Source organism: Orbicella faveolata, unplaced genomic scaffold (assembly GCF_042242905.1).
Source record: "Orbicella faveolata isolate gen_17 unplaced genomic scaffold, um_ofav_v1 contig_13, whole genome shotgun sequence".
Lineage (NCBI taxonomy): Eukaryota > Metazoa > Cnidaria > Anthozoa > Scleractinia > Merulinidae > Orbicella > Orbicella faveolata.
This window is the reverse complement of record NW_028301540.1, coordinates 8,985,993-9,000,000: the sequence shown is the minus strand read 5'-3', so window position 1 is coordinate 9,000,000 and position 14,008 is coordinate 8,985,993. Positions and strand designations below refer to the sequence as shown.

Here is a 14,008-nt window from a genome sequence, read left to right as displayed (position 1 = left end):
CCGAATATAATGAAGTAGGCACCGAATATAATGAAGTAAGCACCGAATATAATGGAATAAGCACCGAATATAATAAAGACAGCACCGAATATAAGGAAAAAAGCACCGAATATAACGAAGAAAACACCGAATATAACGAGGGAAGCACCGAATATAATGGAATAAGCACCGAATATAATGAAGACAGCACCGCATATAAAGACATAAGCACCGAGTATAATGGAATAAGCACCGAGTATAATGAGTTAATCACCGAATATAATAACATAACTACTCAATATAATGACATAACCACCCAATATAATAAAAAAAGTATCATAAGACAGTTCTGGCGTTCCATATCAGAGACTCATGATATTCGACCATTAGATAAGTTGACAGTTGGCGATGTACATCGGACGTTGTGTAAACAAAAGCAAACTTCTGCTCTATGTGCGACGAATGGTGACAGAAACACGTCAAATCGGCTTTTGCACCTGTCTTTTACAGCAAATAAGGTTAGAACATTTCGAAATTATCAGCTCTGTGTCTATTTCAACTTAATATAGCTCAAGACATGTGGCGCTTGCTAAAATATATGTCTAGCCCGTAAATTGAAATTTGACGACGGATGGTCAAATATATGCATTTTTAACGTACTTTGAAAAGCTCTCGCGTCGCTCACAATCATTTTCCCAAAGAAACTTTTACAGGAATCTGTAGACCATCCTTCTGCGATTCAACCACCAGAAGCTTAATCCATTTGAAGGTTTCGCACATGGTCAAAATCAGTTATTTTTACGAAGTACTTTAAAGTGAATGAAATACATGTCTTCGAAATTTAATTATTCTGCACCCAACAAAAACCGCAACATTCCCTAAAATCAACCCGGTACACAATTAAACATTGCACAAAAATATTTGAGTGTTTTAAAGAAGGAAGAATGATGTGGTTTTGCATGCGAGGCTCTCAAACTTGTTTAATAAAATGGTGCGTCAAATGACGATTTTAACGGACTTTGGTAATTTGCATATTTCTTTGGAATAAAAGGATATTCTGCCAAAAAGACTATCCAGTAGTTTTTGTCATGCCCTAGCCTATCTACCATAGGAATATGAGCGAAATCGAATTTTCGACCCTTGCCGAGTTATTTTCCATATTTATGGACAGGGACTCTTAAATGTTGCCTTCTTTAGATTATTACCAGGTGAAGGAAGAACAGGGAGCTATTTTTGGCGAATCTGTAATCATGCTCATGGGTAGGTATATATATGTTAGCTGTATGCTGGCTTTGGAATCGTGCTTCCACAACATTCTATGCACGTACACCTACCTTTCACTTTTCAATCAATTCCTAAATTACAGCCTTTGTTTTCACTGTAAGAGATTTTCTTTTAACGTTTTACTCCATGCACGGTTGAATGCTGAAGAAATAGTGCTTTCAAAAATGTAAATGTCAGTTACTAACAAAATAGCCGACGACTATCACTTGGACACTCATTTGTGTAGAAGAAGGAAGCGAAATTAGCTACCTCAACAGATACCTTGAAAAACCTACAATATAAGTAAAGAGAGTGAGAGGATGCAGGGAGATTACAGTATTAGTTTATGACCTTGGGAACAATAGTTTAAAGAGAATCAGTAGCTATTCGTACCTGTTGATATACAAAAGCCTTTCTGAAATGGCATTTTTGGGGAGTTTTGTGCCTATGCTTAGGTTATGTAGATGCCTTGCCAAAATGCCGGATCTACATTCTGTATAACGCATGGAATGTTGTGAGAACGTCTAATTTTTGGTCTGAAGCTGAACATGTTAAATTTTTGCCAATTTGAGCCTAAGTTACACCATTTGCGTTTAAGGTTTTAGTAGTTTTGCTAAAACACAATTCACTAATCCCGAATAAGAATAATGTGGACAACCATACAAAATAACAATATAATTTGAAAATCACTTTGGATGCGCTAAAATTGTGTGACTTAATAGAATGTATGTTTTTTGAAAGGCGTTTCAATATGTTCAAGCTGAACCGGTTCGGTCGGCCATTTGAGAGAACCCTGTAGGCAAGAAGAGCCAAAAGAGATACTCTATGGTTTTGGGTTTTCTATAAATATATATTATAAAAACACCTTAAACTTGTTCACAACCCATTTAGATGAGGGCCACCCGGACTGAGAGACAATTTTATTTCTCCATTCGCTCGTTAGACCATTAATTTTGGATTGAGGAGATACAGCAAAACACAGCTGAATGTCTGACATTAAAAATGATCTATTCAAATCATATTTTCGACTTTTCTCTTGATGTTTGGAAATACTACAAAATACACCACATTGTCTGATATGCTAATTCAAATGAAGTTTCATAAATTATTTAAGCTTTAAAGTCGTAACAGAGACTAACCCACTAAGCACTTATCAAGAATAGTGCGCCATTGTTATCGTAATGATTTTAATATTTTAATAAATTGTAGTTGTAAACAACTATAAAATTTTAGTGAATTATCGTTGTTATTTTAATAAATTATCGTTATAATTTTCAAAAGATTATAAGTGTAATTTTTGTCTTTTAGGTCAGTTCAATTCTGGGATAGTTAACACAATTTGATGTATTGCTTAACTCGGGTACGTATCAGTCCTTTTACAGCATAAATAATTAACTGAAATATAGTATCCTTTGACAGAAAGAAACTCTTCACATGATCATGAGCCATGCGCGTATTTTTTAGTTTTCGGTAACCTGAGTATCAGGCCTTCCCAAGGGGAGAGGTGAGGGGGAGGGGGGTGGGGATGAGGAAGAGAAGCGATCTGCGCCAAAGGTCAAACCCATGGCCAAGTACTTGGCAAAGATTTTATTTTGTAGTCTCACAGAACAGCGGTGTTTGAAGAAGCAATAGACCCTATCATTCTTTGAACTACACTCAAGACCTGACATGATTTTGATTGTTTACTTTTTGCGAAGACGCATGTCATGCTGTTACGGGGCGGAAGCCCTCAAATTTAAAATATCCTTGTGTCACCCTTTTCTTCCTTTTTCTTTTCCTCCCCCTTCCCCTTACTTTGGAAAAGTTGTTGGGATATGCAGAATGGTTATAGGGAAATTAGATTCTGAGCTATTTCCCACCCACTGGAAAAGTTGAAAATTTACAGAGTATGTAAATATCATGTAATTACAGGGGTGGATCCAGGAATTTCTGAAAGGGGGGGTTGTACACTATTGTAGTAACCTTTAACGCCAATGGTGTGGAAGGAGAGTTACGGCCCCGTACCTCTGGCACGAGCTCTTAAGGGGTCCGGAGCCATGCACCTCCCCCCCCCCCAAAAATTAATATTTCCGATTTTTCCCTCTAAAACGCCTTTTGCAGCATTCCCGAGACTTCAAAAGAGTTGTGAAGTCATGATATAAAATCTGGAATTTATCTTATTTCTCAGCCAGGAACCCAAAAATAATAATGCATGATTGAAAGGGACAGCAGTATCATCAATAGTTATTTGTCATTTCTCTACATACCTGATTAATCAAACAACGTAGCCTGAAATAGTCTTCCAGGATGAGCTTTTACAAAGGCCTTGCATATCTCGTCTACCTCGAATCTCTCATGGTAATGCATAGCAATAACAGCAAGATCTGAAAAGCGCTCTTCAGACATCGTTGATCTGGTGCAGGTTTTGATCCGTTTCATGAACGAAAAGGGCCGCTCAGCTTCCGCACTACTGATTGGTAGGGTGCACGCAATGAGCAGAAGACAATGGATGTTTGGAAAAGCATCCTCGTCACACGCGCCAAGTGCTAATAAAAGATTGCTTGGAAGTTCCTTCTCTGCTGACTGCCACATCGTTTAATTTGCCATCTTCGCAGCTCATTCCCAAGGGATTTGGGAAATGGAAGGTCATTCTCCCAGAACAGCATGCCTTCTGTTGCTTCAGATAGCTCCAGGGTGTTTTTAACTATGATTGAGGGTACTAGATAAAGCAAGTGACGGGCGTGGCAATCCTCATCAGAAAATCGGTCTTGCATTTGACTAATCAGGGAATCAAGAAGGGGAATAGGCACAGATTTTTTGTAATGATCAATTGGACTAGAACTGGGAATGTTTGAGCGATTCCTCTGTATGCTTGTCTTTCTGGGAATAGCTTCAACGATTCCCAGTTTCTCAGCAAGGTCTAATATTTCTTTGTTCTGAACCACAAACTTACCTGATTTCTTTGTATAAAAATCTGTTATTTTCTTCATTTTCCGTCCAACGTTGAACACACTTCAATAATACTCAAACATTCGCTTGGTCCCAATCCCACTTGTTTACGTTTGAATGAATTTCACCTGTTCATGTCGCCTGTTATATCTGATCCTGTCTGATGACGTGATCCTGATACGACCTTCTTGCAAGTAATATCCTCCACAGCAGTCGCGAAATGTACATTATCTTTTCAAAACTTGAAAAGCAGTCGAATGGTGGAAGTGAAACAACTTTGTAAAAAACAATTTTATTCTATTATTTGTAGGAAGAATCAAACAAAATAACCAAAAAAAGAAAATGCTGCTCAAAGGGGGGGGGGGGGGGGGGGGTTGCAACTCCCTCAACCCCTCCCCTGGATCCACCTCTGAATTAAAACATGTAAATAATCAGAAAGAGACTGTAAAGAATAATTTACATGATTTTTCCCCTTTTACATGTTTTGGAGGTTTCATGTGAAAAACATGTAAATATTTCAAGTGAAACATGTAAATGATGAAGAAAACACTGTAAATGTTTCAAAGCAAAGGGCTAAGATCATGTAAATAACATGTAAACTGTTCCTGCAAATACTGTAAATAGCCTGTAAATTTCTTGTGATTCAACCTGGAAACCTGTAAATAACAGGTAAATTTAATACAGGGAGGTTGCCAAAATACTGTAAATAACATGTAAATAAAAAAAAGGGAGGCTGTAAAGAACATGGAAAATGAAAACAGGAGCCTGTAAAGGACGTGTAAATCAAAAAAGGGAGCCTGTAAATAACATGTAAATCGAAAAAGGGAGCCTGTAAATAACATGTAAATGGAAAAAGGGAGTCTGTAAATAACATGTAAATGGAAAAAGGGAGCCTGTAAATAACGTGTAAATTGAAAAAGCGAGCCTATAAAGAACAAGTAAATCGAAAAAGGGAGCCTGGAAATAACATAGAAATCAAAAAAGGGAGCCTGTAAATAACGTGGGAATCGAAAAAGGGAGCCTTTAAATAACATGGAAATCAAAAAAGGGAGGCAGAAACCCTGTACGATAAATAACTTGTAAATAATAACTTGAAGAAAAACACATGGAATGTACTGTTTTATTGTAATCAAATCTGTTGACCTTAATCATAATAGTAGAAAATATGCAAATTTATAGAGAATCAGAAATTTATTGCAATCAGTACAAACTCAGTAAAATTCAAATAGTTTTTATATGCCATGAACAAGGTTTACAATGTATACATTGCAACAAATAAAACATGTTTTCTTTTCTTTCTATCCATAACAAAACGACTTAAATGTAATTTTGCGCATGGCCAAAATATTTCAAAATACCATGGCTGAGCTCCTTTACCCGAATTCAAGCACTTTTCAAGAAGATTAGTAAAATTCAAGTCCTTTTCAAGATTGTGCGAAACCATGTCATATTCAGCTCTATTTAATTCATAAATAAGCTCTATTTAATTCATAATTAAGAACTATACTGTTGTCAGCTACAACTAGTAAAAATATTGCAATTTAGGTGTATTACTAAATTAAAATTGTTTGCGAATGGATAACTGTCTTAAATATAGACTAAATTCACAAAGTCAAATGTAACATAATGATAATAACTTTGTCATAAAATGAATGAATAAACTGTTTTTTCTAACTAAGTAGTTAATGTAGGATTAAATTAGCCTCAATAATTATTATGAAAAATGTGGGAGGCATGATGGCCTCGAAGTTACATGTAGTGCGCTCAACTCCTGATCGAGTGGCCCTGGTTCAAGCCCTAGGCGGGTACATTCTGTTGTGTTGTTGGGCAACACACTTTACTCTCAGTACCTCTCCACCCAGGTGTATAAGTGAGTACCAGCGAGGTTAATGGTGGGGTAACCCTGCAATGGACTGGCATCTCACCCAGGGGGAGTAGAAATAGTCCTAGTCGCTTCCTGCTACAGAAAGCGGGATAAGCTCCAGCCTGTTGGGCCACGTGGCTCGTATGCAGACTTTACCTTTACCTTATTATGAAAATTACTGCAATCTAAGTGTTAAGTATTGATCAACTTTTTTCATAGAATGAATTGTTCTTTTAAAATAACAGAAAATAGGAAAAAAAACATTTACCACAAGATAGAGATCTAAATTTTAATTTCATCATAAAAACACTCATGCCAAAGGAATACTACATTGCATAACATAAAACAAGGCTTCTGACATCTTTTAGGCTATGTTTACAAAGTCACAGTTTCCTTCTTTTTCCAAAACTGTACAGAATCCAAACAGTACAAACATTTTGGACCCCTGACAAGACATTCACTGGAAACAATATTCAGACTGGTGAAGATCCAAAATTTTACTTTTTTTTGTGATAAGAAACTGTACTGTAAACAACAATAACAGCAACAATTCGTAGGGGCCTGTTGAAATTGAAAGGCCTATCTAGTACCATAGTTCCCATAACACAACATAAGTTAATAAATTATTGTTCTGGTACTACATGTATGTAAACATAGCCGTTGCTTTTTATGATGAAATCTGATAGCTGCTGTATTGAACAATAATTATCAACCTAGCAATCTAACATATTTAAATTTAATGCTAATTCACTAACACAGGTAGGTGATACTTCAAAGCATTAAAAATAATGTTTAAAGTGGTTGAATTTATGCCAGAAAGCTGCCAGAGCATATCAGAGTGTTGAAGGTCACCATATTAGACTGTAATGCACCAGAGGCCCATTTCTCGAAGGTCCCAGAAAGGTTTCGCACCCAGAAAGCCATTCCAAAATCTGAAATCTTATGCTTACAGAGCTGTTTTATTCGCTTATTCTCAACATGAACAGAGGTTCCCTTCACACAAGAAGTTTCAGGCATATACAGCTCTTAGTTTTTAGACACCGCTCAATTAAAGATGGCTTTGTGGGCCCGAAAAGTTTCCAGGGCCTTCAAGAAATGGGCCTTGGACCCCTTATAGAGTCATAAGTACTGTAGACTTCTCAGTTGCTGCTTTTTTCCTGATCAAGCATCAATGCCAAGGAGTATGCATGTATGGACCACTCCCAATTTTGCTTCATCCTACAAGAAACATGAGACATTTCGTTAAATAAGATAAGTTATATCTGTATATGAATCAGCAAATTCTGTGTATGATATCAATCAGCAAATTTTACACTGGAGTTATTATTTTGTTTCTTATCATTCCAATTTATACTGTGACCTTTGAAATTGGACTGTAGCCGGTCATGTTGACCGGCCAAAGTAATTTTAGCTCGGTCATGTCTCGTTTCTGACCGGTCAAGATATTTACAAAAAAATCAAGTACATGTAATGTTAGCCTAATTAAACCTACAAATATAATTTGTTTGTTCTAGTCACTGCTAGACTGTTTAAAAATTGGCTTAATATTTTTCTGAATGGATTTAACCCCAGTCGCTCGAATGGCATTCCTATCGATCTTGAATGCAAGACAAACAGCAAGCGAATGGTCTTAAGCCATTTGAACAGATATGCGTTCATGTATGTTTTCGTGAGAGGTCACAATAAAAAAGAGATTAAAACTCTCAGATTTACAGTTGGGGATTTGATTGTTCATTCAAGAATGAACGTGACCGTCTCAACATGACATGACTGGTCAATGTGACCGGCGAGTGAAGTTTTATGCCAGTCAAGTCACCATTCTGGCCAGACATTGTCCGTTGACCGGCCATTATTTTGAGCCCTGAATATTCGTCAACCAAACAGATCTTACATCTACATCTGTAGCTGCTGTATGACAAAAACTTTGCATCTCTGATTGGAAGGCACTGAATGTCAGAGGATGTAGAAGAACTAAACTCAAAATCTGTGGCAGTAAATATTCAATGTTCACTATCTTCTACACCGTAATATACATGCAAAATAACTCAAACTCCTATCAAACAATGTTTAAATAATAAGTCAAGTTATTTGCAGGCACAATTTGATTGTTTCTTACACGCACTTATGCTCTATTGGTGGACAAAGGTACAAATGATGTCATAAACATTTGTTTTTGTTTCTTTGTTATGTATTACAAAGCAGATAGATTCCATGTTTTCGTGCATCTGTTCAGTAATAGATCACAGAAGACATCAAAATGTGGTAAGAACATCAGTGACACACGGCTGAAAAATTCACAGATTCTGTGACACACTCTGGTAAAGGCTTATGTGAATATTTTTTGTTTTTACCACATTTTGATGTTATCTGTGATCTACTCAAGGCAGGAAAAAACCCAGGTCTGATTTCCTCAGCCAAGTAAATTTTGCTCTTGGGCAAGTGAAAATAGAAGTTCAGTGGCCCGGCGGGCAAGTGAAATTACAATGTAGTCTCAGTAGTCTTGTGAGTCTGACTAAAAATGCCAGCTTGATAAATGATAATTTCCAGTCATTCCATTTCAAAACTTAAGACCTAAAGATTAGTTACTTAATTATTAGGTTGAAAGCAAGAATTAGTTAGGTATCCGAACGTACTTCGTTTGCATTTGTCCTCTGATTTCCTTACTGGCCACCACTTTGGCAACTAATATTTAAGTGGGGGCAAGTGAAAACTGAAATTGACTGGCCCACTGGACAAGTGACTTACAATTTTTTTTCCTGCCCTGCTACTACTGAACAGATGCATGACAAATGAAACCTACATGTATTTGGTAAGAGCCCAATTTCGTACAAGTAAAATGTACAGTTGTAACAGGGCTCTAAAGCGCTGTCTGGTCATCCCAGGGTAAGGCAATCGATTGAAATCGATCCATAAATTGATATAAATCAATAAATTGAAATTAATGTAAGTGTTATCAGTGTTATCAATCAATTGAAAGAAATTCATACTCACATGCTAGAGAAGTTTCAAGTTATCGATTTGATTTTGCCAGATTTATCAGTCATTAGAAAATCAATTGAAAGTTAGTCTCTCTTTGTTAGTTCACATAAACTGTAGAAAAACTGTGTCCCTCAACACAATGTTTGATTGTAACTTTTTTGTGTACATTTCAAAGGCACTACCAAAGACCCCCAAAACATAGTCCCTCATACATGTATGCCAGCAAAATACTCTGTTTACAAGATATAATGTTATGTTTTTATGTAATTGTATTCATGATTTCATATTTCACTTTATATCTTTTGTTCATTTCTTTCTTATTAAATGTTGCTTAAAAGATATGCTAGTATCAGCAAAATCGTTAACACATCGATAAAGAAAAAATCGATAATGCTTATTGAAAATTTGATCACAATCGATTACTCATGACGAATCCTTTTATTGATTTCTGATATCATTGACTAATTTCTATTGATTGTTATCAAATAATCGATTGACTATACTTTGTCGTCCAAGAAAAGTAGATTTTCCTGCCTGGGCAAGTTACTCTTCCTTTTTTTTTTTCAAGTCCTGTGTAGTTTTCATGACAGTTTGAGGTACATGTATACTGCTTTATAAAGTATCTTAGTTTTTTTTTTTTTTTTGTGAGAGAGAAAATTCCACAACAGTTAACTTACTATCAGTACCAGTGGGTGCAATGTCCATGTACAGTTGTGTATAACAGCATATTGTAACTTGCATGCAGGTACAACTGTAGACACTTGAGTAACTTCAGAATACTTACACTAGCATAAGGGAAATTTCTCTGCTGAAGATGGTACATTACATTTTAGCTTACTAGCATTCACATCAGAGGGCAACGTATCCTTACAAGAGCATGCATCAGAAGGAATCATAGGGTGCAAATAAGCCAATAACAAATGTCGCATGCTCTTACTCAGTTATTGAGAACAGATAATAACAGATAATAAAGCTCTTTATGCACGGCAGGTAAACATCACCAAAGTCGATTCCACAAGCAATGTAACTTGATAATGACACATTCACAACCAAAGGCAAAACGAAATGTATCTTCATTGACGTTACTTTACTCTACTCGTTCAATTTATGCAAAACTTGCTTACCTGTTGTTGCTGTTGCCTGTAATCGCTATCTGGGTAACGGGAAACTTTGCCTTGAAAGCATGCACGGTGACGAAGCGAAGGTAGAGTGGATTCTGGTCCGCTAAAACAGAGCTCGAGTTCGATGCAAGTTCCAACGAACTGCGACTCCTAAAAATGGCGGAAGAACCGAGAGAACCTGGTACCTAACATGAAGACCGCTGGTTCCTGCTTGTTGGAGATCGGGCACTCACAAGGCTGCTATGTTCTTATGAAGGGACTGGGATAACAGTAGGGACTTTAAGCAACGACAACGCGGACGGCGACGGGAACGCGATAAGATCAGGGAAAAGCCAAGAGGTCCACAGCGCATGATTGGCGGGAAACAGGTTGACGTTCTGCGTTCGGGCCCGACGTGAGTGAAGCTCATTTTGCGTTGTCTGAAAACGTGAGTTTTCGCTTTCGTTTCCTCTGCTGTGTCAACGCTAAATAACCCGTGTTACAAATTTCGAGGAACTTTAATGCTTTTTTTCTCTTGTTGTGTGAGATATTTCATTTTAAAGAAAGGTCGAGAAATCTGAAGCGAACTCAAGCCAGTCGGCGAACATGTGAGTATCGTGAAATCTGGTGAAATATCTTTTTGAAAGCTTATGTAAATAAAAACAGCTTACACGAATTTCAATCGAAATTTTTCCTTTCAAGAAGTACTCAAATGTCAAATGGCTCATTATGGTGAAATTCTAACACATTTCAAAGGGTAGACACCATTAAAACTTGCGTAGCTGTTTCCATTTTCAGTCGTAAGATCAGGGTTTACTTTATAGATCTTTATCAGTCGGCATACTGATTTGCATTTGTCGCGCCAGTCTGATTAAACATCTGCTGATAATAAGTTCATTTATTTCATTGTACAACTCAGCGAGAAGGGGGCCAAGGGGCAAGTTACGTTCGTGGAAGCGAAATTCGGTCAGGCACTCGTCGTCTTCAAACCATCGAAGTTGAAATCAGGAAAGGAATCATAAAGTTGGTCGAGATCATTTAATAGACCGGTTTAAATCATTCAAGAGTAGAAGTTCGTCATCGTTTAACACACCTTCATCGTGGATTATCAAGAGTTGATTGCGAACTCCTTTCAATGAAGTCATCCTAGTTCATCCTGATAAACAGAGGACGAATATCAATAATGTCAATAAGCTTGACCGTGCGGAAACCGCGGTTTCCGACGGTGCTGCTTAATGTTTGTGAATTCCCGCCACAACGGCGTTCTCTCCCCAGCCTTCTCACAGGTTTCGGCGTCCCCGTCGCCGTCCGCGTTCCCGCTGCTTAAAGTCCCTAGTGATGGCAATGAAAGCACAAAACGGTAGAAATCACCAAAAAAACAAAAAACAAACAAACAAACAAACAAAAAAAACAGTGAACATGCAAGGGCAGACTTGGTTGTATTAATCTTACCTGTAGAATGTTCATGTTTCGGAATATTTGACGCTCTAAATCGATGATATTTCGTTCATTCTCAACGGCTCAGGGGCACAATTGTGACCTCGAACTTTCGTGATATGAGAAATTTAATGTCTGTTGTTTTCGGATTGTTAAAAATGTCATTTTGGGTACCGAAAAAAAGTCAGCTATCATCTTCGGAAAGGCGATAAGACCTAACGTTTTCGGGAAATGGACAAAAAAGCCCTAATAAGTTCGAGAATACTCAAGTTCCTCTAGAATAACCGAACAGATAAATTTTTTTAGCGCGACCTAAAATTAACCTACAGAGCTTTGAAAGTACTCCAGATAGCCTAAAACAGCGTTTAAAAGCATTCCAGAGAAAACGGTCGTTGGGTGTCCCTGACGGTTCCCTGCCTAACTTAACTCCGCGTCAGTTCAAACTCGGTCACCATGGCTCTTTCCGTCTTGAACTCACACAACACGTGACGCTTTCATGGACCTTCATGAATAAATACGTACGTGTCCGAGAATTAATTTTTCTCTTTTCTAGAGACGTAAGCTTGGGACGCCTGCATGTGCAGTAACAATTCTAGTTTTATTTTGTCGCTGTGGGTGGGTGCGCGGAAAGTTCACAAGAAGACAGCTTAGTGCGGTGTCGATCAGTGCAGCGATTTAGATTGGTGCATACCTTCTAACCCAACTTCAATTTAAAGCACACTATTACACACACTTGGACTTTAGAGAAGTTCAAATGCTTCAACGTAAAAGGCACCTTAATGGAGGCTTCACGGTAGGTTTACGGAGCTTTACGGCGGTGTTACACTTTAACTTTACGCGCCTTTAAAAGGTCCCATTTATATGTTCTCGGTTACCCGAGACAACCCTTTCTCTATCTTCCCCCTCCCCCTCCCCCCAAGTTTACCCTGGCCGAGGTAACTTTTCACTTATTGCAATACTCTTTTGTTCGCATTCAAGCCGCATTGAAGACAGTATAACCTTGCTTTTCTGTTTTTCACGTACACGTGCTTCATAACAACAAGACCTATCCCATAATACTTGTTACAGGCAGCCACAGGCAGTCCAGCAGACACTACAACCCCTCTTTTCCTTGGATTAAAGTGCTAATTAACTGGTTAACAAATTTCAACATGACTGGAATAACTCTGTTTGAACGTTTCGACCTGGAAAACTCTCAAAAAGTTCACTGTTCAGTGTCCCGTTTCTTGCTGTTCAAGTTTCAACAGAGTTCATAAGCATACTAAGTAACTCAAAGTGTTCCACTCCTAACATCGATAGAGTGCATAAAGTCCAATAGAGTTAATAATAGAACTAAGGTAACTCCAAGTGTTCTCCTTAATGTCAATAGAGTTCATAATCATTTAAATACTCTGGTGTCCTCCTTTCTCTAGTTGGCCTCAGGGGTAATGCTGGAACCTCCACCTGTAACACTGTCTCCTGTGCTTTGTTGGTCTGGTCCATCGCTTGCCTTCAGGTACTTCTTCACCTCAGTTACATTTCTCTTGTAGTTAGCTCCTTCAGGCGATGTAACTGTGACTTCGTTGCCATATTTATTGGTGACCTTGTAAGGTGCATCCTCGAAAGTGGTTGACAGCTTATTTTCCTTCCCTTGTTTCAACAGCACTTGGTCGCCAGGAGCTAGACTGTTCTCCTGCGCTCCCCTTCGTTCATCGGCATAGTCGGTTCTCCTCTGTTTCATTTCTGCGTCTCGGTCTCGTGCTTCGCTGTCAATGTATTCACACTTTGTCAGCTCAGGGATCTTTGACCTTATCTCTCTGTTAAACAACAATTTGGCTGGAGAGACTCCAGTGCTGCTATGAGGTGTGGTCCTGTAGGCTGTTAGGAACTTCCTCATCTCTACCTTTAAGTCCTTCTTTTCTGCTTCGGCAATCTTCAAGGTTTTGAGTAGACTTCTGTTTTGGCGTTCTACCACCCCGTTTGCTTGAGGCCACAAGGGCGTGGAGGTTCTATGCTGTATGCCGTTTGTTTTCAAAAATGTTCCAAATTCCTCGGACGTGAATTGTGGTCCATTATCTGTTTTTAGCGACTGCGGGAGACCGTGCGTACAGAATATTCTCTCCAGGCTTCCTATAATGGTGGCAGATGTTACAGACTTGAGGATGTCTACTTCAAAGTAACGACTATAGTAGTCCACGACGACGAATACATACTCTCCGGAAGGTAGGGGCCCCATCAAATCTGCTGCTAGATCTTGCCAGGGCTGACTGGGGAACTCAGTATGTTTCAAGGGTTCCGGTGGTGTGGGCAAACCAACCAACTGGCAGCCATGGCATGTCTTGCATTTTGCTTCAACTTGCCTATCAATTCCAGCCCACCAGACCTTGCTGCGGAGTCTCTGTTTTGTCTTTGTCAACCCCTGATGTCCTTCGTGTGCCAGATCTACCACTCTGTCGCGTAATTTTGCTGGGATAAGCAA

The 14,008-nt window shown here is 38.4% G+C and overlaps 2 protein-coding genes and 1 long non-coding RNA gene across 3 annotated transcripts in view; 1 reads left to right on the top strand and 2 right to left on the bottom strand.

Moving 5' to 3' along the window:
• The window catches only part of LOC110052647 (sacsin-like), a 38,913-nt gene that overhangs the window by 7,932 nt on the left and 16,973 nt on the right, over positions 1-14,008 (top strand). The window contains exons 2-3 of the mRNA XM_089284479.1: positions 1,177-1,239; positions 2,551-2,602. The gene's annotated coding sequence lies outside the window, so the exon portion shown is untranslated. The remainder of the gene's footprint in view (positions 1-1,176; positions 1,240-2,550; positions 2,603-14,008) is intronic.
• LOC149114875 (52 kDa repressor of the inhibitor of the protein kinase-like) lies at positions 3,493-4,211 on the bottom strand. Its single transcript, XM_089284481.1, is given in 2 exon segments — positions 3,493-3,819; positions 3,822-4,211. Coding segments are annotated over 2 exon segments (717 nt in total).
• LOC149114874 (uncharacterized) lies at positions 5,277-10,284 on the bottom strand. Its single transcript, XR_016205934.1, has 2 exons — positions 10,138-10,284; positions 5,277-7,252 (listed from the first exon to the last, which is right to left on the bottom strand). It is a non-coding gene; the product is annotated as an uncharacterized LOC149114874 (long non-coding RNA).